Source organism: Anopheles moucheti, chromosome 3 (genome assembly GCF_943734755.1).
Source record: "Anopheles moucheti chromosome 3, idAnoMoucSN_F20_07, whole genome shotgun sequence".
Lineage (NCBI taxonomy): Eukaryota > Metazoa > Arthropoda > Insecta > Diptera > Culicidae > Anopheles > Anopheles moucheti.
In genome coordinates this window covers 27513561-27536167 of record NC_069141.1, presented here as the reverse complement: position 1 = coordinate 27536167, position 22607 = coordinate 27513561, and the positions used below count along the sequence as shown (strand labels likewise).

At 44.1% G+C, this 22607-nt stretch overlaps 2 protein-coding genes across 2 annotated transcripts; both read left to right on the top strand.

Moving 5' to 3' along the window:
* Positions 1-405: 405 nt before the first annotated feature.
* On the top strand, positions 406-22446 carry LOC128302638 (uncharacterized). Its single transcript, XM_053039503.1, is given in 18 exon segments — positions 406-1033; positions 2474-2540; positions 2626-2875; positions 2940-3097; positions 3167-3384; positions 3862-4027; positions 13557-13702; positions 13918-14033; positions 14109-14235; positions 14301-14492; positions 14565-14705; positions 17754-17903; positions 18939-18958; positions 20782-20905; positions 20989-21234; positions 21313-21495; positions 21565-21760; positions 22356-22446. Coding segments are annotated over 18 exon segments (2613 nt in total). The 5' UTR covers positions 406-1011.
* Positions 6459-14927, top strand: LOC128301576 (phospholipase A1). Its single transcript, XM_053038131.1, has 8 exons — positions 6459-6504; positions 6822-6936; positions 13557-13702; positions 13918-14033; positions 14109-14235; positions 14301-14492; positions 14565-14745; positions 14822-14927. The coding sequence occupies exons 1-8, from the start codon at positions 6459-6461 to the stop codon at positions 14877-14879; spliced, it is 981 nt and encodes a 326-aa protein (XP_052894091.1). The 3' UTR covers positions 14880-14927.
* Positions 22447-22607: the final 161 nt, after the last annotated feature.

Genomic DNA, 22607 nt, shown 5'->3' with positions numbered 1-22607 from the left:
CTAACGTACGACCGTTGCTGCTGGTCGGATGCCACGCGCGCCGCTACGCAACACGTCTCTCGTGTGTCTCAGTTCACTGTAAGCGATCACACCGGACGGTTGTGTGTGCCTGTGCCTGCTCGGATCGGTTACTCTTCCCATTACATTTCCGTGGCTTTCGCCTCACTCGGTCGCTCGCGTATGGTGGTGGTTCTTGCGGGAGTTCTGTCCGTACCGTCAAGCAGTTACGCAATCGATGTGCCCCATTCCGCGTGTGTAGTTGGTAAGCTGGCGGTCGCGTGGCCCACGGTACATTGCACTGTGACGGAATGCTGACTCAGTTTGAAGGCCATCGGTTGTTTTTATGAGGCAATCGGATAGTGTTGCGGTAAAGGCGGTAAACATCAACACTCCCCACAACAGCAGCAGCAGTACCTTTCTAGGGTCAACCCAATTTAGGACCTTAGCAAATTAACCACCAACTTGTGCGCCAATAGTGTAGCTCCCCATCGTGTTTGTGTTTGTGTGTTTGTGTCCCAAATCTAAAACTACCCCTCACGTTACTATTCCGGAGCGTATAGTATCGGTTCTAAAAATAAAGCCAGTCCGAAGGGGTGTGTGAGTGCGCGCGCCCTCAAGCACAACCCCGCACTTAGGTGGTGACTTTAAATTGTATCGTAATTCCGAGCATTTGCGAGCATTGCGAGTGAGGAGCTGCATTGTTGATGTGTTTTTTCTGTGTGTTTGTCGTGAGATAAGACTCGTCCCATTTCCTGCACAATTCGCCGCATCGATTCCAATTGGAAGGCGCGAAGGTGTTGCGTTCTCTTCCGCTTTTCCACTGCTAGTGTACACATCCGTTCGATACCCGGGGGTGTTGCGGTGTGTGAGGCTTAGCTTAACAAAAACCGTGTCCATTTTATCATTTAGAAGGCGTCAGTGTCCATCGATAGTGCGGTAAATACCTTTACCAAAGTGAGATACCGCTTCCGGGTCAGCTTGTAACGACCGACCATCAAAACCAGCTCAACCATGAAGAGTCTCAAAAATCCAAGTAAGTCTCCAACGCAGTGGAACCAACACAGAGTGAAACTGAAAAGCACGGAACAGGTGTCTAACGGACGAGTGAACATGAAGAATGCCATTCGGAGGTCTAATTGTCGCCAGGCCAACAAAAAAAAGGAAGGAAAAACAATAAAACTAACTACCCCTGGCTCAAGTTGTAACCCGTCGGCGCAGAGTGCAACGTAGCGGCAACTTTCGCAATGTCTCGTACGGGTTTCGTCACTTTCTCTTCTGTCCGACCGGTGGAATCACAACAATACCGGATGCGGCCTTCGGTCACACGTGAGGCACCAACAACGATCCGGTTAAACCGGTTCTGCCAAACACAATCCGGCACCGGCAGGTTTCGGCGGCAAACTTGAACTTGTGTAAATGACGTAGCGTCGTGATCTTGGCACCCCAAAATTGGAGATCTTCTGACGACGATGTAACGATCAGCAATGTGTTGTGCTGCTGGAAACTCTTATCGGAGGTTCAAAACCAATACAGAGCACTATCGTTTTTTTTTAGTGTTTTAATGTAATTATCTAACTCAGAGCTTGTCCAAGATAGACCATCCATGCACTCGTCAGACCTGATTAAAGTTATCAAATTACCGCGCTGGTGATAAGCGACCAACTACACTCTTCTAGAGTTGATAAACCACATTCACTGAAGGCGTGCAGAGCGTGTCTCTTCCGTATAACTCACTTGGGGCCTTAGACCAGCATATGCCGCGGTTCAACCTTGCTCATGACCGTCGTCCGATGGAGATGGAGATTAGAAGCCTATCCCTGCTAGAGGCAATAGACAGCCCCCAACGACTACAATTAAGGCGTAACCGCGAACCGCGCACTGAGGGTCAACCCTTAAGAAGGGCAAGTTTTTGCATACAGTGGCACGGCAGCTAAACGTTAATGATCACCTTCGGCTCGTGATGATCATTAGTCGACCACCTGTCCCTTGACCGGTAGACATTATACCACCCCCGAGGTTCGATATGCCAGAGAGCTAATTAAATCCCTTGTCTGTGTGGGGCGAGGGCGGTATTTTTTCTTCTCAAACCGACGTAGGCTGTGTTTTCCAAGAAGAAAGATCACTAACAACATCGTTCGCAGGCATTCGAGAAGCGATCGTCTAATGGTGAATCTGTTTCAAACGTTAATCAAAAGATGTTGTGCGAGAACGCTTTGTAGTTTTGAGGTCCCTGTAATTAAATTCAATTCAAGTTTATCATTTTCATTTCGATATATTAAGCTCAATATATCAATTTACTCTCTTGGACTGGGCAAATGTTCTGAATGACGGTGCAGAGTGGACATCAATTGTGGCAATTGTCAGATGCCGATCACAGACCCCCAATTAAATAACCTTTGTTGGAGATTCCCTTCCGTTAGCATGTGTGCAAAATTCCTGATCTAATATTTATTTTCACTTAATTTACTTACAGGAGTATGGGTGGGCATGAAGCCGGTACGGGCCCATCTAGATACGGCCAAGTTTATGTTCTTCTATGGGTGAGTGTCACAGGATTGATGTAGATTGGAGTTGGTAATATACAAAAGAACAGTGTACATTCATGCTTACATCTCCATTTTGCAGCCCAAAGTTTGAGGACCATGAGACGTACAGTCTGGAGAAAGCCGAGGACGTCCTCCATCACAGCCGGTTCGATAAGAACAAAAAGACGGTCATGTACTTCCACGGCTACATTGAATCGCCCGAGGTCGAAAGCGTTCACGTTATTGCCGACGCGTACCTGAAGCGTGGTGATCACAACATTCTCATCCTCGACTGGGCTCTGCTGGCGGACGGAAACTATCTGCTCGAAGCCGTCCCCAACTGCAAGAAGGTACAACGGAAGTCATGCTAGTGTCTGTACAACCATCTAACAAATTGATTTTCTTTCGTTTTAGCTGGGAAGTTATCTCGGTGCGGTGGTGCTGCGAATGATCAACGCCGGTTTGAATGTGGACAAGCTGCATCTCGTTGGCCATTCGCTCGGTGGTCAGCTAGCGGGATATATTGGACGCACCGTGATATCGCAATCGGAAAAGCGCATCAAGCTTAACAGGTATTATAATTCTACCTGTTGTAATGTCGGTTCAATCTCACACGACTGTTCCTTTCCTTTCGACCACAGAATTTCGGCACTCGATCCCGCCTTCCCGCCGTTCTATCCGGGCATCTTTGCGACCGCGCTCAGCTCCAAGGATGCGGACTTTGTCGACGTTATTCATACCGATGCGTGGCTGTACGGTGCACCGGTTAGCACGGGTACAGCCGACTTCTGGCCTAACAATGGCAAAACCCTGCAGCCCGGTTGTCCGAAACGAAACTACAAACTGCTCACCGACAATGGTACGTGCTGTTTAGCGATCGCTTTAGTACTGCTTGTGCCGCATGTTACGCTTATTTAGCTTTTAATCGCATGTTTTTGTTTTGTTTTCTATGTTTTTTATGTTCTTTTTTTGTTTGTTCTCTTTTTATTTTGTTCTTGTTTCGGTTTTTTTTTATTTCATTGTTATATGTCCTGCTTATATCCTGCCTGCCCTTTGCTACGAATGCTTCGATTATACATATACTGCATGGTTGCCTTGCCCCCGGGTACACTCAACCCCACTTCTTCTAACCTTCCTCGCCTATTACCCTCCTCCAGCCAAAGCATTCCGGCAGAACTCGTCCGAAGGTTCTCATCCATTTTGTATTCTAGCGCAGTAGTAGTATTGAAGTTGTTTCCATTATCATTTTCGTATTTTGCCATTAAACATTTAGCGTTGTGGTGCGTTTGAATCATTTCCTAATAGTAGTACCTTTTTTTCTCCAAAAATAATACAGATCTGTGCAGTCACCGACGGTCTTGGTGGTTCTGGGCGGAAAGTGTAGCGGAAAGCAATGTACAATCATTCCACTCGGTTAAATGTAAATCATGGGACGATTTCAAGGACGGAAAGGTTGACCGATCGGCTTCGATCGTCCACATGGGAATCGATTGCAGTTCCGAGTAAGTGTAAAACTACACCACAAAACACCCTTCAGAAATAGATTCGCACTGTTGAATTTCTTCCTTTCTACCGTTCCAGTGCCAAAGGTGATTATTACCTGCAGACCAACGGTGCCCCACCATATTCCAAAGGCGTTTCCGGCTCGAAATTTGAATAATATTTGCTTTCTAGTTTTCCATGTTTAGCGTAAGCGTTCAAGTTACCCGTGTACAAAATGGTTTTTAGTAAAAACAAATACAAGCTATACGTAAGCGTGTATTTTTTGGTTGTTTTTTTTTATTATTTTTGTGAAAGAAAACGCATAAAAATAGCAAAGCAACAGTTAGGAAAAATTGCTCATAAAATAAGAACCACGTGCTACTTTACATACACGAGATTGCATACCTTCAGGCGCTTAAGTTATGCAATTTTTATAGCACCTGTACTGATTGCTCACTATGGGTGAAAATGAGATACAAGTTGTTTGTTCTCTGTTTTGTAAACACTAAATGTTTTTATTTGAATGTACTTTTTTAGGTAAATAATAGGTACATTTTACGATCGTTTTTTGATTAAGTTTTGATTGAGGTTAAGTTGAATTTCGTATAGTCTAATTTGAAACTTATGTACTTTAAACCACCATTTTCATTCTTGCCATGAGTAAAAGTTCAGGCTCTTTTAAAGTTTCAATTTAGTTTGTAATAAAATACACTTAACTAATTGCTACGATTTCTTATCTGTTTCAAAGATAACACTATTGATCGTAATTGATACATATTTTGTTACAAATTTATCCACACTTCACCTCGGGTTCACCTCGGGATTGCGCTCTTCATTACATTTTCCATGACACAATCCTGCCTCTCAGAGCCACAAAAGCTTCCTTTTTCCATTGCGTCACTGTTGACACAAATACCGCACTACAAACACATTCTGTAACGTTCGTTTTTCACCTTGCTCTACTGTCCTACTAAACTGCCTGGCCATTTTCAAATGCGTTACATCAATCCAAACGCACGATACACCACCTTATCGTCATCGGTCGGTCGCTCCAGACGACCAGCTTTTCGCTTTTTCCACTGCTCCAGAAAGAAAAACAACTGTCGCAAAACACATTCGGGTAACATTCACTTCCATTTCCCGCTCCGAAGGGAAGAGGCGGCTGTAAGCGATCCGGTTTTCCCGGCTATCCCGTTTTAGTACGCCCCTAACCTGGGACAACACACTGCAACACATACAACAACGATCGGCTCGGGTACGGGTTCCTTTCCGACCGGTTTCTCGGCAGGCAAGTTTGGATGCTTTTTTATTAATCGAACGATAGCCAGCCAGTGCAATGTTCCGTTCGGAGTCATTCCAAATTCCCTGCTGGAAGAACCTCTTCCGACCATAGGAGCGTTGCTACGCAACGGTAGAGTAAAAGCTCCATCGTTCAACGCTTGGTTCCATTACACAGGGTTTGAAATGAGAAGTGTAAACACTTCCCAGCACACCATCAGCAGGTTTTAATTGAATCAGGAAGTGATCATCAGTCGCGATTGTAAACAAAGTGAAACAAAACCCTCGACGAAGGCGCGTTGGGAAGAAATGCATCTCCCAAAACCCTTCCGACACAGACTTTTCCGTTGTTGTCTGCCGTTGTTTTGTACGGGGCAAGTACGGTAAGGATGTTTCGTGAAGCCTGCTCCCGTAAAAGCTCACACAAAGCACCAGAGTGCTGGCTCGAGTGTGGAAGCGTGGCTTTGGTTGAGCATCGGTGAGCATGCAACGCATCAGAAGAAAACGTGGAAACTCATTCCAGCTCATGCTCTCGACCAGTGCGGAACGGTTTTCGCGTTGTGGTGCCGCGGTGTGGTGTGTTGTGCGCTCGCTTTTCTTCATTTGTGTGAATACGCGTGCGTTGAAAGGTGAACCCAAAGTGTATCGCCGGAAGTGGTTAATAATCGAAGCATATAAAAATAGTATTCCAAACCACAAAAGTGTGCTTAAAATGAGTGTGTAAAGTGAAAGAATAAGCAACTACAGCAAGTGAGATAAGCTTACCACAAAGTGTAGAAGTTAAAATTATCCAACACCAGCACTTAGTGGAATTGATTTGCTAATCATACACACTCGCATAATCATAGCTGGATTCAAACCGGTGCTATCCCGGTGTTCTACGTCAGCCTGGATACGTTTCCGTTTGGGTGAAAAGAGTGGCCATTACCCACTTGCCTAGAAGTTATTGGGAAGTTTTGCCCAGTACTGACCCAATCCACACACTGTGCCGTCGTTCAGAATTCAGAATTCAGATGTAATTGTTCAACGGCAGTTTTCTCTATGTTTCGGCTGTTTTGGTGTTGTTGAAGTGCCGGGAAATCGCATTCAAACGGCGCAGAAAAGCGGCTACGGTTGTGGTGCAAACGGAAAACTCCCCCCCCTTGTCCGAAACGAAGTCGAACAACACGCATAATGAGATTATTATTCGGTGCGCTTACCGTTCTATCGGTGCTGGCAGGTAATTTGTGGCTTTTTAAGCGGTTCGTTCTGAGTGCACCGTCGGGTTGGAGGAATTTGGCAAGTAAAACGTGTGTGGAGGATTTGGTGGTGTTGCACACAAATCATTCCCACTTCGCCCCAACGTAATGATTCCTCCCACGCGCTGGGCTGGGGTTTTAATGAGCAAACGATTAGTGTTCAATTTTCGTCACCATTCTTGTGCTAATTGTTTGGAGAGAAAAAAAATATGCTCAAACACCTTCCGTCATCGTTTGTCCTTCGCTTGACACACTCTGTTCTTCTGGCTGCGTGCACACTCTTGCCGTTGCTTGGCAGGGATGGGCGGCGCCATTTTTCAGGGTGGCGTACTGGATCTGAACTTCTTTCGCTGCATGTGGACGAAGAACTACGAGTGCCCGCACGAGGACATTAAGTTTTTCCTATACACACCGTAAGTATTATGCGATGATCGAGTAGGGTGCAATAATGAATTTCATAACAACATGAGTCAAATGTCTATTATTACTCTCACCCTGGAAAACCCATACTAGAGAATGGTTGCCGAATCGGTCATAAAAAAAACAATAAGAACTAGTTTTCCCCCGGAGATTTTTGGAGCACATCAAATCCGCTAATTGTTTATAACCTATCAACGATCTTCTCACTACCCTTCAAACCTATTTATTTATTGTCTTTCTCGTCTGGTTCCCTCCTTAAGTTTCATCCTCAAGAATAGGAAAACCCATGTGGAAACACACATGTAGCGTACAATAAGTGTTGATTTATCAGTTAACAAAATCGGGAAAACTCGCTTCAACTACGCAACGGGGGTTAGGGGAAGGATAATAAAACCCGAACCAGTTCACTAGCCTTCATGATGAACCCTCACTATCATGCTATACTACATTAATGATGAAGAAACTTAGCAAAAGAAGCTAAAGACAATCAGAGCTAGAAACATCAGGGAGCCTGCAACAATCGTCATAAACAGATCAACGCCCTTTTACTTACTGCACGAAGGAAAACAAAACAAACAAAATGACTGAAACCAAAGCAAACAGACACATCACACGGCTAATGATGAAACTGCAAGTGCATGTTATCAGTATAAATATCTCAAAGGTACTTCTTCCCACTCGTTAACCGTCTATTATCATTAACGTTAACTTCATCAGAAAGTTAAGCGTTTATTAGATATATTAAATCCTGCTGAAATACAGCCTGTCTTTTCACTGTGTTGTTGTTCAAATCGATAGCTTTAGCAACTTAAAATTGATGTTTAAAATCCCCTAATGTTGATCACATTTCCTAATGTTGATTAATGGCAAATACCTTTGCAGTCTTGTCGTCACTCTAAAGGTGTCCAAATGCCATACCAAGCAGTTTTACAGGTGGAAGTAGCTATTTACGATTTTCCTTGGATTCCATCTGGAAAACCGGATTTTAGACAGGCGAGTAGTTAAGCGAGGTCAGGAAGTTTGCATTCCCTCGTTTTCACGGAAACCTTTATTGCGTTTCGTGATATTTGACATCTTCTCCTAACCGGAGCTCCAAAAACGGGGTAGTTCCCGCTAACCAGCTAGAATTGCACAACTGGTTGGCAACTTGGCGTCCCACTCCCGTGCAGACCTACACAAACGCACTCCCAACAGACTCCCAGAGTGGCTCATTTATGGGTCACTGTGCTACTAAACCACTACGACGGGACGCTGTAGAAAACGCACCCCCAGCAGTGCGCTTCGATCGCGGAGAAAAGAATTTTATTGCCAACCCTTTAATGAGTGGTTGCCCTCACATGCGAGTGCCCTTCAAACTGGTTCCGTTTTCACTTTCTACTTCCTGCCGTCCTGCCGCACCGAAGGACGTGGGCAAAGATTCCTTGCGTGAACTCTTTACCGCGCGGCCACGCACGATCGAGTGAGAGTGAAATTTCATTATCATTGCTAAAGGGAAATGAGACCTTCTTCCCTTGTGCAGGAGGGCTGCCCGGGTGGCTGGTACCCATCAGATTAGCATCGGCTCGGGACAAGTGCGCCACACTTGATCGTTGCAGATCGATTAAGATAATGGCGTACAGTAATCAACATCCCCCGGTGGTCGTTAAACAAGACCATTCACGTGATACGGACGGTATGCAAACGACTGATCATAGTAAAAGTTGACGGTAAATCATGGATATGGAACAAAAATTAGTTGAATGAAGGTTTATGATATTGTCATTCTTTGAGAGTGTTTATTCAATTAGCCAGCTATCATTTTAAGGTAATTGAGACAATGATATGATGAAAGATACATAAAACATTATTTTCTGCAGCAATTCCTTTGCCTCAATGAGCAACAAATCCTGGATTGGATCAAATGGATCAAATACACCTGATTTATTACCTGCAAGTTTGGATAACTTGTTTTAAATATTATGCATCCGTTAATCTTTATTTAAAGAAGAAGTTACGGGCTACAATGTCTTACTTAAATGTTTCTATAGACTATTTTCCTAATTAATTTGTTTTTATTGTTCTTTTTACTATTACCTGAATTACTTCAAGTTGAATGGAAAGATTCAAGCTCATGTTATGATTTCATCTTTGTTTAATAAGTTTTAAACACTATTATTATTAGATTTCATAGGTTTTATAATAGGGAACAGTAAGAAGATCTACGACATATTGCCTTTTAGAACTATTCAACACAGATTATTTTAGCTGTTCATCCCTTTGTCCCAACAAAACCCTTTTGAGTTGAGAAACCTTATTGATTCGTCTTTGTTTTGAATAAATAAAATGTTGTGCAAAGAACAATATTTAAACGTTGCATAAAAAAGCAAACCCCTTTAGTACACGTGGAGCTTTGAAGGTTCGTTCGGCAAGTAACACATCACTGTAAAGATTTGCTGACGTCCATCATCGTCTAGGATCGTCCGCAAACATGTGTAATCATAAAACAATTAATTGAGCACAAGTTGTACTCGTTTGCAAAACGTTCAAACAACGGCAAACATTCCTGTTCGGCAAAGTTTCTAACGAAGGTTGAATGGGTTTTATGATCCGTAGTGGTGCAAAATGATGTGTAAATATATTCACTTCTCCCTGCCAACCACAAATGTGGCACACCAAGGGCATATTGTTTGTCTTGGAAAGCATCTTTGCAGCATAATTCACCTCCCGTCTGATACTTCTACCATGTCGTAGCGAACCGTTTATCATCTTTCAAGTGGACCGTTTTAATAATCCTCATAATCATATGGTAGAGCACAGTGTAGGGCTTCTTTAATTTTCCTCTTCTCTTTTATGTTACCATTCAGTATTCTTCTCCAGCTGCTTGATTCTAGCTAGCTTTTCGAGAGATAACTGTATCGATCAGTGCTATATTTCACGGTAGGGTTGTCTGTTAATCATGGAACACACTTAGCAGCTGTTCTTTTCTTTCATTTCCAAACACATTTTCATCGTTTCATATTTGCATTATGACACAGAAATTTTGGTTTACCCGACCTATCTGGTATGGAGAAAAAAAAAACGTAACAGCACGTGACATTTTTAACTTTTCATTTCATGAGCGGAATGAAGCTTGCAAATACCAAAAAATGAATAAAACAGAACCCATATCACCTTCTTCACCTGGTGGCATTAGTGTGGGAGATTTTTCCTGCAGAAACCCTTAACGATGCAATCTTCTTCAACATTCAAACGTTAATGTGCAGTAAATTTTCTTCCCACTCTTCGGCGCCATGTTTCGTTTCCCAGGATGGGATGAGTTTTGTTTACACATTTTCCACCCGATCGTGTCACAAAAGCGTCATAGCGAAAAAAAAAAACATTTCGAGACACCATTTATGGTGCACGCGAGTCGTGATCCTTCCACTGCGACATGTCGCATTCGGTTGCATATGCCTACCGGTAAGGTTAACACGATCGCGCGATCAAACATCGATCGCGATCAGGCGGAACAGAAAGTCTGCGCCGGAAGAAAGTCTCCGTAGGATGGTTTCGTGAAGCTCATGCTGCGTTGCGACAAAACGGTACGCTTTGCTTCGCTTGGGTTCGTTGCTTACCGGTGCATTGAAGTCACCAAATGGGGTGCCTTTAAGTTTTTTTCTTCACTAGCTCCATTCTTTCTCTCCGCACGAGATGCACCCGGTTGGGACTGCATTTAGGCTTCGCTAACGATGACATACAGTCATTGGAGGATCAATCCCCTTGGAGGCCCAGGGCGGAATTTTTAAAGGGGGGCCTATAAATTTGCTACGGCATTATCGGTGTTAGGGAGTTGTACTTCAAACATGATTTAATAACACCAACAAAGTCTCAGAAAGAAAGCTCCCTTGCGTACATCTCAGAGTTCTGTTGCGTAGCCCTGTAAATGGGCCTAGTAAGCTAGTCTGTATATAAACGTTTTTATGCGCTAAGGAGAACCATAATGCCACTACTTGGATCGCATTTATCACGATTTACGTACATTCACGATTCCTGATTATTCCAACGCCTTTTACGATTTTTCGCCCAAGGTACAGTTTTCAATCGGTTTACTTTACGGTTTACGAAGATGGATTAAACGGAAAGCATCCTTCATCACGCTCAAACTTCCCGTCGGCTGGTACGAAATTCCATACAAACCAGCGTTTTTCAGATTGCCGATACCAGGAAAGCATCCACGGAAGAGGTAGCACCTTGTACAGCAATTTTGCTCGAAACCCGCCGTAAGGTATGCAATGTTTATACACTAACTTTGCAACCAACTTGCAATGCAATGCGCCGTAAGGTATGCAATGTTTAAACACTAACTTTCCATACAAACCAGCTGTTTTGAGATTTCCGATACCAGGAGAGCATGTCTCTGAAGAGGTAACCCTCAGACACTCAGGCACTCAGTCACTCAGTCACTCATGAGTGCCGGTCACTCATGAGTGACCGACGCTCATGAGTGACCGGCACTCATGAGTGACCGGCACTCATGAGTGACCGGCACTCATGAGTGACCGGCACTCATGAGTGACTGGCACTCATGAGTGACCGGCCCTCATGAGTGACTGGCACTCATGAGTGACTGAGTGACTGAGTGCCTGAGTGTCTGAGGGTCACCTCTTGAGAGACATGCTCTCCTGGTATCGGAAATCTCAAAACAGCTGGTTTGTATGGAAAGTTAGTGTTTAAACATTGCATACCTTACGGCGCATTGCGCAGTTGGTTGCAAAGTTAGTGTATAAACATTGCATACCTTACGGCGCAGTACTAGGAGTTACCTCTTCCATGGATGCTCTCCTGGTACTTTAAATTCGGAAACTGGTAGTTTTCGAAGAAATTTTTCACGAAAAACGAAAAAGTTAGTGTTTAAACATTGCATACCTTTCGGCGGTTTTCGTCCAAAATTGCTGTACTAGGTGCTACCTCTTCCGTGGATGCTCCTCTGGTACTATACATTCAGAAATATTGGTGCAATTTCGTTTATACTTTAAAGTCACAAAGTCGATATTCTTCTCTGCATTAAATTTATCACATAGAAACAAATGTTTTATACAACCAAGGAAGATATGTTTGATCGATTTGTTACCTTTTGAATTAATTTTTTTTTTGCTTTAAATTAACGCTACTGTAAAATTTTCAAAAATCGCACAATTGGCACAAATTTTTTGGGGCCCCGAACACGGCGAGGCCCTAGGCGACCGCCTACTCCGCCTACCGTTTGATCCGCCGCTGCATACAGTACCGCAACGGTGGCACATTTCTATGTTTGTGTGCTTCTTTCTTTCACTTGGAATATCTACCCAAGAGTTTTTCTCGTAATGTCGCTGTTTCGTGCGGTTTAAGAGTCTCGTATGTTCCCGCGTTAGATGAAAGCAAAAGCATTTACAACCGCTACCGGGCTGCATTCTGTATGAAATTCCTATCCATCAACACCATCCATCTAGCAAATGTGGCTTACATCATCATAATTAACCGGGAGCTTAACCGGGGGCAACAGATCGCGACCTGTGGAAAAGTGAAAGTCAGAAGGAACGAACCTCGTCGTTGATCGGTCGGTAGCAGGAAATTGGTGACACTGGAAGAAACACTGCTGCACCCCTGAACTGATACGTTTTAAATTGAGTCATAACCATCGATCTGGGACCCACTTTTCATCACCTGATTTGCAACGCGATCAATCTACCGATCCAGATACGGGGTTGGAAAATTATCCCTTCCCGCTCGTAGGCGCATGCCCGGAATCAGCTGTGAGAAAATGTTTTGCAGCGATCGTAGCACATGAGTGTGGTTTTGTTTTATTGTGGTTCACCTTCACGCCTTTCAAACGGATTGCAACGGTGAGGAAGTCAGCATATGCAGGTACTTCAGCTTTCGCCGCTAATGTGTAATTAATTAATTCTTCCTATCTTTCCCGGCGCGCTAGAAGACAATTACACAATACAAACGCTCGAGCAGACCGATCAACTTCCTTCCTTTTGTGTACGGCACAGACACGAAAATCTCAACTCGTGGTCGTCGTTGACAGGAGTTGTTTCCTTTGTGTTGGATATTAATATTTATTTGCACACACCATCACCACCTGGTGGCAGATCTTTAATAACAACGCAACTAAACGCTTGGTAGCACCTAAGGTAGGCGAAAGCACACGATAATCTTCTAATAACAATTACAAGCGTCGTTCGTCGCGCTGATTGTCTGCAATTTACCCTCACTCGCTACGCGTGAAAAAAAGTGAGCAAAGCTTTTGTTTTCCACTGTTCCACTTCCGGTGGCACCGCCAGCCACCCTGTTACTTCCGGCGTTGGAAGATGTTTTTCGATCGCGTGTTGCTGCACACGTTACCGCCTGTGTGTTTCGCTTTTTTTCTTTCTCATTTACATACAGCCAAGGAGAAGGTTTGGTGACGTTTCTGCTCCATTGCGGTGGGTAATGATAATGCCATAAACGTGCCAACCGAAAACTCCGTCGAACCGATTCCATCTTGTGCGGTACAATTTTCCTCACTTCGTTACGCTTCCTATTCGTGTCGATGAAACGCTCTAACATGTTAATCGTCTACTTTACTAAATTTCGTCTCATTTGCATTGTTTTTTTCCCCTGCAATTCCCAGCACCTTTCGGAAAGGCAGAATCATCAATATGAACGAACCAAAGTCCATCTTCAAGGTCGGCTTCAAAACGAACCAACAGACGGCGATAATCATCCACGGGTTCAATGGAACACAGACGAGCCGGCATATCATGTTCCTAAAAGATGGTATTTATACTTAAAAACAGTATCATTTCCTTTCCACTATAAACGTTAACTATTTATTCAACAACCCTTAAATAAAACCCCCCCGTTCAAATCACTCGAAAAATGGAAAGAAAACGCTTCAATTCACAGTGAAACGCTTCATCCACCGTGTGAAGCGTTGCGGTGGAAGCTTTCGCGAGCTTTTCACAAAGTTGGTTTGTTTTTATTTTCCACAGCCTACCTTTCGCGCAAGTTCAACGTTTTCGCAGTCGACTGGGAGGTGCTGTCGCAGTATCCGTGCTATTTTTCCTCCCTATCCAACACAAAGCTGGTGGCGCAATGTACCGCACAGGTATAACGTGAGCAACCACCACCAATCAATCCTTGGGCCAATAATTTCATCGAAAAATGCATTGCTATTTTGCAGCTTTATTCCTTCCTTACGTTTGCCGGCTGTACCAGCAAGCAGATAACATGCGTGGGCCATTCGCTCGGTGCCCACATATGTGGGATGATGAGCAACCATCTGACGAAGAAGCAATACAAAATTATTGGTACTGTTATAAGTTCTCTTTTTATTGCTGGACAGTAATTTATTGCGTATTCTCCTTTTTCTCAGGTCTAGACCCCGCACGGCCATTGATTGAGAAGCACGCGTCGAAAAAGTTTCGCCTAACGCGAGAAGATGCGCGCTCGGTGCAGATTATACACACAAATGCCGGTTTACTTGGGCAAAGCTCATTTACCGGCCGGGTGGACTTTTGCATCAACGGTGGACAGGTGCAGCCGTACTGTGAGGGTGACCGAATAAGTACGAAGCTTTGTTTTGTTTTGAAAAGAGCGACGATTAAATAACAACAAAACCTTATTTCTCATCTTGCAGAACAAGCTCGATGTAGTCACTTTTTGAGCGTATGCTATCTGGCCAACGCGATTCTAGCGGCCAGACCGATGCGAGCGTTCCGATGTCCGTCCGGATGCGTTCCCGACAATCGGATACCCTTCGTGAAGTCGAACCGAGTGCGTATGAAATGGCTTACCGTCGGGCAGGACACACCGGGAAAGTATGATCATGCGTTGAATTAATTTAAAGCATTTAGTTAACAATCTATTTACTTAAAACAACTACTTTTATTGCAGTGTCACTGGAGGATACTGTGTGCATATGGAGCAAACCATGAACTGTCCGTTTAACTGATCGAATTGGGTGGAGTTGAAGGGAACGAAACATGTACAGTGATGCGAGGTGCATTGCAATTCGGAGAGGAGAAGCATTTGGTTTTACAAATACCAGTATTAAACAAGGAACAGAGTAGAATTTAACAAACAACGAACAACAACATAGCTCGACTAGACCATAAGCTTGCTTTATCGCTGTAAATACACACCATTTAATCGTAACGATACGCTTCGTGTTTGATTCGACCGAAATTAAGGACAAGTTGTATTTTTTTTTCTAGTACAAGAGCACTTGTATGTGTGAAACATGTATGTGGTTTTCCAAAAGAAGGCGGAACTGTATCAATTTACAACCCCCTTCAGTGTTCTACAACGTTGGTATTCAAATTCTGGGTCATGCATGCATTACATTCGATGCAGTTGAATTTGAGCTTTTTTTGTGTGTGTTCATCCGGCAAGGTGTTCATTCGCAGCCGTTTACCGTATGAAGAGACTTCAACCGGGTGTTGAATATAGGCAACGAACCCTCGCTCAGCCAAAGAGCCTGAAGAAACGTGCCTGGACTAGTAATAGCAGTGACGACATCGGTGTGACATTTGAAGTAGCTTCCTTGGGTGCACTTTGTTTTTGTCCCTTCTGTGAAGAAGCCATCCCAGTTACTCAACGGCTAATTTGTGGTATTTCTAATGAAGCGTTTTAATTTATTAGCAAAACCAAGCTCCACACTTTACACGTCCATTGTTCGCTTGGGGATGGAGACGTTTTATGTTTGTTCCATGTTGTAATATTTAGATGAAATTTATGGCTTTCCTCGGCATAGTGTCCCTTTAACCTTATTTAGCTTTAAATTATGAACAGGAGAACAAAACGTACGACGTTTGTATGATTAATAAGATGTTATGAAAACTAGAAATATGATATAATATCAAATTAAATTTAAAAAAAAATGAAAACGATAAACCTGTACAGAATCCATCTCGGGTCTTTGTTAGAACCATCGGAACACACCGACATTGACATGCCGATCGATAATTACAAACGCTCTTGACACTTCCCCTTTGAGTTTTCGCTTGTTTCTCATCATTTTCCACCACCCAAACTGTCAACCGCTCGTTATCGTTCTAATGAATTTATCAACCACAATTATCTGCCATTATACAGCCTCCAACCCTAGCCCCGGTGTGTGAGCAATATGTTGCATCTAACGGTTTAAACCATCGCAAAAAATCATCGTGGTTTGCGTGAACACAAATGCGAGACATTCATCGCTACCAGCACACGATGGCACGATGAACGCTCATGGCTCATGGCCGCGTGTGCAGACCCTGTCATGGGCAGGGCGTTATGGTACTCTCGATAGGATGAGCGAAGCAAGCAGCGGGGTGAAACCTAGCCGACCGGCCCGCGACCGACTTTGGTAGGCTGCAGTTGTGGCTTGGTAGCAATTGTGCAGACCGACGGTTGGTTAGTCGCTTGCCAGGGCTTGGATTGTCCAGCCGAAAACGTGATAGACACACGGTGCTATATTGGTCAGCTGGTAGTCAGTGTCGGTAGAAAAGGGGAGTGTGTGTGTGTTTGGGCTTCAGAATGGTGCTGTTAGTGAAGATCATCCTCAGCTCGATGCTGATTAGCGGCGGTGTAATGATTTGTAAGTGACCTCCTCCTCTATTTGAGTCATTGTGTCAGTATTCCATACCATCATCCAGGAAAGCGAGAGGATGCATTGTAGTGAGTAAATGGTAGGAAGTCCTACGTACAGAGATCTGCCCCAAGAAAGCCAACGAGTGTGTATGTGTTTTATGTGCGGGTGACTTCAATTCATCAAGCGACGAACCCCTTTTGCATGGAAAATCATTAACATTTTTGTCGTGTTTAACATCAATTTCTTGACAACAACCACTCTCAACACAAAGATGAAATTGAATCACTTAAGCTCCGAACAAGCATCTCCCAAATGGAGACTACAATGGCAGCGTGTTAATTAACACAAACGCACAACAAGTACAGAACAAGAACCAAACAATAGAAAACCAACGACACGAATCATATCGCTTCTGTGTGTGTGTGCGAGTGTGTTATTATGCGTGCATCACTATGTGCACAAGTGCATGTGAGGAAGTCGATCACTTTCACGGTTCACGGTTACTAGCCGAAGTCGTAATGTACGCACTATCCACACTGTAAGCACAGTAGGCGCCACATGCCGGTGGGCTTTTGCCAATAACGTTTCCATGGATACTAATTTTCCTCTTTTTCATCACTATTACTGCGCAGGCTACTAAAACGAACATCCCTTTGAGACTTGTTCTCAATATCTATGCTCGCATGCAAGTATATATGTGTGTGTGTGGTGATGCATTTTCCGACTTTTCCTAATCAAACACACTTGACTTCTATCTATTGTTTATCATTTTGTCACCTTTAACTGGGCACAATGATGATTAGAACTGTTTTAGAACACATCTTACCAATGTGGACACCTCTTCGCTCTCTGTTACTCTCTCTCTCTCTCTGCTTCCTAATGCCGTTCCTTAAAAAAAAGAAAACTCACGCAAGCTCACCCCATTGTTTTTTTCGAGTACATTACCATATGTTCTTTGTCTGCAATGCTCATTAATGCTCATCACAATCATGATAGATGCACCATTTTCTCGTCTCACCTTCGCACCCCACCCAGCACCGCACCCCGTCGTTATCATTCGATTTCCAAACTGTGAAAGCATATGATTCGATCTGGTTTTATACGTCTTACGGTTTTTCGTGGTGGAAAACAAACACATGAATCCTTCCCCCCAAAACAACACACACTTCCCCACGGCAAAATAAAAAAAAACCCACCCTCAAAAAAAAAAAACAATACGCAAAAAAAACCAACCGCAAGACCAATTTATAGACGCCCAGGCACAGCATCTACTGGCGCAGGCCCTCTACCTGGGCGATCCGGACTTGTTCAACACGACGCGGGAGGATTGCGTGTGGAAGCGCGGCAACGGGCAGGACGTTTGTCCGGATGAGGACATCAGCATCTATCTCTACACGTCCGGCATCGTGAAGGATAAGTTTAAGGTGAGTCTGCAAAATCCTTCGGCTGCAAATCTTCTGCAAAGCTTCAAGGTGTTGGAACAAATTCACCAAAGCCGTACGCTTGCTTATCCTTTTACGGGAGTTTGTGTGTGTGTGGTGACAAATCTTGTAAAGGTACCGGCAAAACATCTATTCTGTAAGGAGGGCACCACTTGCGAGCCTTTCCAAACGATGAGGGCACGAGACTCGTTTTTGAACGTCAAGGTTGCCTTAACTAACGGCCTCAGCCACTCTTAAGCTTCTCATACACGTGGTGAAGGAATGAGGCTGATACGCGGGAGGGGATGGGGAGAGGAATGAAGCTCAAGTGAACACCATGCACTTGCATGTAGACTGCAAGTGCATTTTCGTACACCTAACCTCCACCGCCATCCCTCCTAATGTCCGGTTTGGGTAGCGAATTCACGCAATCCGTTTGATACACGATGTTAATAACTGGTTTGATTCGCCTTTTTTTTCCTTCTTCTCCACTTCGGCCCCGGGTCGTTTGCAATGAAAGAAGCAATAAAATGCAAAGGCTGCTTCAATTGCGGTGGGCAGGTGGTACGGAAGGAGACTGCCTGTGTGCAGCCATCCAATACCAGTGCGCGTACCACCCGGCCACATAACCTTCTTTTTCCCAAGCATTACTGAGCCCTCTATGGCTCGCGGAATCGGATTCGCTCTTTTGTCGGATTTGTGGCACGTGCGAGAGGTTCGAGGGGATGGGGGGTGGTCTTGATGCCACACGTTACGCCATCGCTTGTGTTTGGGCCTCTGGTCCTGAGGAAAGGGCTGTGTGCTGTTTTTGAAGTTCATTATCGACGCATTCCAGCACGATCCCGTTTCCGGTGGCGAAAAGTGTTTGGTGTTGGTGGTACAAAAATTAACCCCTGCAAATCGTTAATTTATGGCTAAATCAGATTAGCTAGCGTACTCCATCGGTGTAAAATAGGGGTCTCGACCAGTAGAAAAACAATCTAAGATTGAGTGGATATTAAAGCTTAGGTATAAGCTCAGCCCGAACAGAAGTAAGTTAAAATAACAATGTTAGTAAGTTTTTATTAACAAGCTTTGTTTATTTCTTTCGAATTTGGAAAATTTTATAGAAATTATTATATAATTGGAACAAAAATCTGAAAGCAACAAAAAATCCATCAACTAAAAAACTTAAGATTTCGCAACAACAACCCTTTTTAGGTCAAAAATGACCAAAGTCCAATTAAGGGGTCGATATAAAAGGGTAGTAATTTTTTCTTTCTAGCTTTAAGCATTAATGGTCGTTTTGTTGAAGAAAAAGGATGGATTGATAAGACAGGGATGAATCTGTGATTTCAAAATGCTTGGAACAAGAGACCTGGAGCTCTTATGGAAAACCAGCAATGCAAGTACTGGATGCATGTAGAGGTCATCTACCAGCAGAAGTTAAACAAATTGTTCCTCAAAACAAAACGTTTCTGGAAGTCATTCCTGGAGGTCTAACCAGTCAGCTGAAACCACTACCGTTTAAGGGTTTGATGAGAGAAGAAAGGGGTAAGTGAATACAAGGGGCTGATTCGAATTCGACTCCTTCAGGAAGAATAAGATAAACCCACCACTCCAGCGATCAACGAACGACAATGGGTCATTACTGCATAGTCAGGAGTCAGCAAAGCAATTGTCGTCAAATCCTTTCAAAAATGCGAAATCAGTAACAATCTTGCAATGAGGATGATGCAATTTATGAAGATAGTGATGACGGGGATCATGACAATGAAAATGTGTATGAAAACACCAGTGAGGAAAATATGAAAGAGTATTATGAGTTGTAATGTTCAAAATTAATTGTAACTATTAAATTGTTCCAATTGTTTGCAAAAAAAAACAAAAAAATCTTTTTTTCCAAAAATCTTGGATAACTAACCTAGCGGGTCGTTATACACGCTAAAATACGGTACTTTTACTGAATATTTGAAATTTTCTAACCATCGAGCCAAGTGAAAAATACTGTTCGGACCCTTGCACAATCGGCCAGTTCTTGACATAGATCCCGGCAAGGGTACTTTCCAATTGGCCGTGGTCACCCACCAATTAGAACGTACAACAATTCCATCGCCGACACGCAACACCAACAAGAACCACACGCGGATGGAAAACATATCCAAAACTGTCTTTGTCGTCGGGTGTTTCGTCCGGTTTTAGTGACGGTGCCGGTAATAGGACCAGCCCTAAGTGTCATGCGAGTGAACCGTACACTGCCGACATTTTCTGTATGGCCCTACCTGCCCGAACCATACCTGCCACACCGGAAACACCCGCCACGGCGAACGGAGAAGTGACTCGTGAATGAATCAACCGGCAACAACGTGTTGGGCATGCATAAGAGCGCGCGCACTTAAGTCACGATTTGTCTACCGGTCCATCGATCGGAACGGTGTCAAGCTGGAAGGGTGGGTGTTGTGGAGATCAGTTAATAGTTAATATGCATTCCTCCAGTTTAGCACCCTGAGCAGTCCATCACCACCACGTTCCACCTTTGCCATCAACGTTCGGGATCGGATCGTCGTGTTCGGTTCAACAGTTTATTAACCTCAATTATTGAACCACAACGGTGCCTTCGAAAATGCGTGTGGAAGCGAGTGTTGTTTTTGTTTTGCATATCAAGTTACCACTACCACACAACTCATCCGTGGCCTATTGGCCCTGATCAATGTCAGGCACAGGTGGTATTGCCGATTAGACCGGTCTTTTCGGTACACAGAACGCATCGTTATCAATTCGTTCCGCTGACATAGTTCTAGTTCACCACTCACCCCTATATCTCGGTTGCAGTGCAGGAAAGCTGCTAATGTTTTTTTCCCCCCATCCATTTACCACAGTTCGACCATCGGCTTCGGGATTGGTTGAACAACACCGAATGGGACCATGCGAAGGAGAACATCATTCTGATACACGGGTACGCCGGCGGTGATGATACGCTACCGATTGCGGTTCTCCGAGATGGTAAGTGGTGAAGCTTGGCGTCTACTCCGACGCAAACGAAAACTAAACTCACTCTTGTCGTGTGTCTTCCAATTCGTCTCCAGCATACATTAACCACGGTGGATACAATGTGTTCCTGGTCGACTGGGGAGCACTCTGTCAGCCACCGTGCTATGTCGCAGCCGTCTACAACATACGTCCGGTGGCGACCTGTCTGGCGCAGAGTTTGATGCAGTTGCGAGACCTAGGACTCCCGGTGGAAAAGACCACCTGTGTTGGCCATTCGCTGGGTGCGCACATCTGCGGTTTGATGGCGAATTACCTCAACTTCCGAATGGAGCGCATTATTGGTAACTGACCTTCACTTTACACTTCACTACACTATCCTCCAACGATCACAATTCACAAATATCTTTGTTACATTTTAGCGCTAGATCCTGCGCGACCACTCATCAAACCGGGCGGCGTTAATCGGCTCGATCAGGGAGATGCCAAGTACGTGCAGGTCATACACACGAATGCTGGCCATTACGGTGAGGGAGGTCGTGTGGGACATATCGATTTCTGTGTTAACGGTGGCAGACGGCAACCGTACTGTGGCAACAGCACAAGTAACTATGGCAGCCCCATCTCGTTTCTAGAATGTCATCAATAACGCTCTTCAACGCGGTTTCTTCCAGACATCAACTTATGCAGCCACATTTGGGCTATTTGCTATATGGCACAGTCACTGTACGAAGGACAAGAACCGATGGCGGAACCGTGCAGTCGCCGATGTCCTTCCAATGCGGTGCTGTCGGGCATCAGACAGGGACGAAGACGGTTTGGTTATGCGATGGGTTACGCCATACCGATGGGCTTGAAAACACCACAAAAGTAAGAGTTCCTAAAACAAGAAGGGCAGTAATCAGTAATCTTAAAATTAAAATAGTATTATGACTAAATTATTCCTGGAACTACCAAGGATTTTAAGTGTTTTTTGGATATTAGTAGCTATTCAATACATAATTTCGCTTGCGAAGGAATTCACGATATTTAAAGTCATATACCAACGAAAGTAGAGACTTTTAACCTCGAAAATATGATTATAATGAAGTGTACTACACTAAATGGCAGACAGCTAACGTTAGCTGTAGAGCTTCATGAAAATTTTAAGCAGCTGAACAGATTTAAATTGAATCGTCTAAGGAATTCGTGTCGATCTCTACAGTACATCCAATTACCCACTTGTTTAAAATGCCTCTTCGACATGTCAAGGCCACTGATTATATCCTATTAAACTTTATAACCGCACCGCACACAAAATATGTCTGCAGGTACTCATGACAAACCCATATAACCACACCGGCCCCGTAAAGGTTAAGGATCACACCAGTCAGAACCACAAAAGGCGCGATGGAACCATCTGCAACTGCGGCTCGTTAAGTCTGGTTTAACCTCTCTCACCGCCTTATTCTTATTCTCATTGCAGTGCCGCCGGCTCGTACTGCATCAAAGACAATAATCCACCCTTCTGCCCATCGCATCCCAAGATGCCCGGCGATCAGCGGTGTTGCATATAAAGAAGCAAACGATAGTACCACGGTTTTCGCGGGAGATCACCCATCCAGTCCATACCAGTAGACAGTCAGAACAATCATTCTAGCTCTTAAGTTCCATCTCATCACAAAGATTTCCAGTGTGTAGGACCATTTACCATCCTATCGTTTATATCACCCGATCA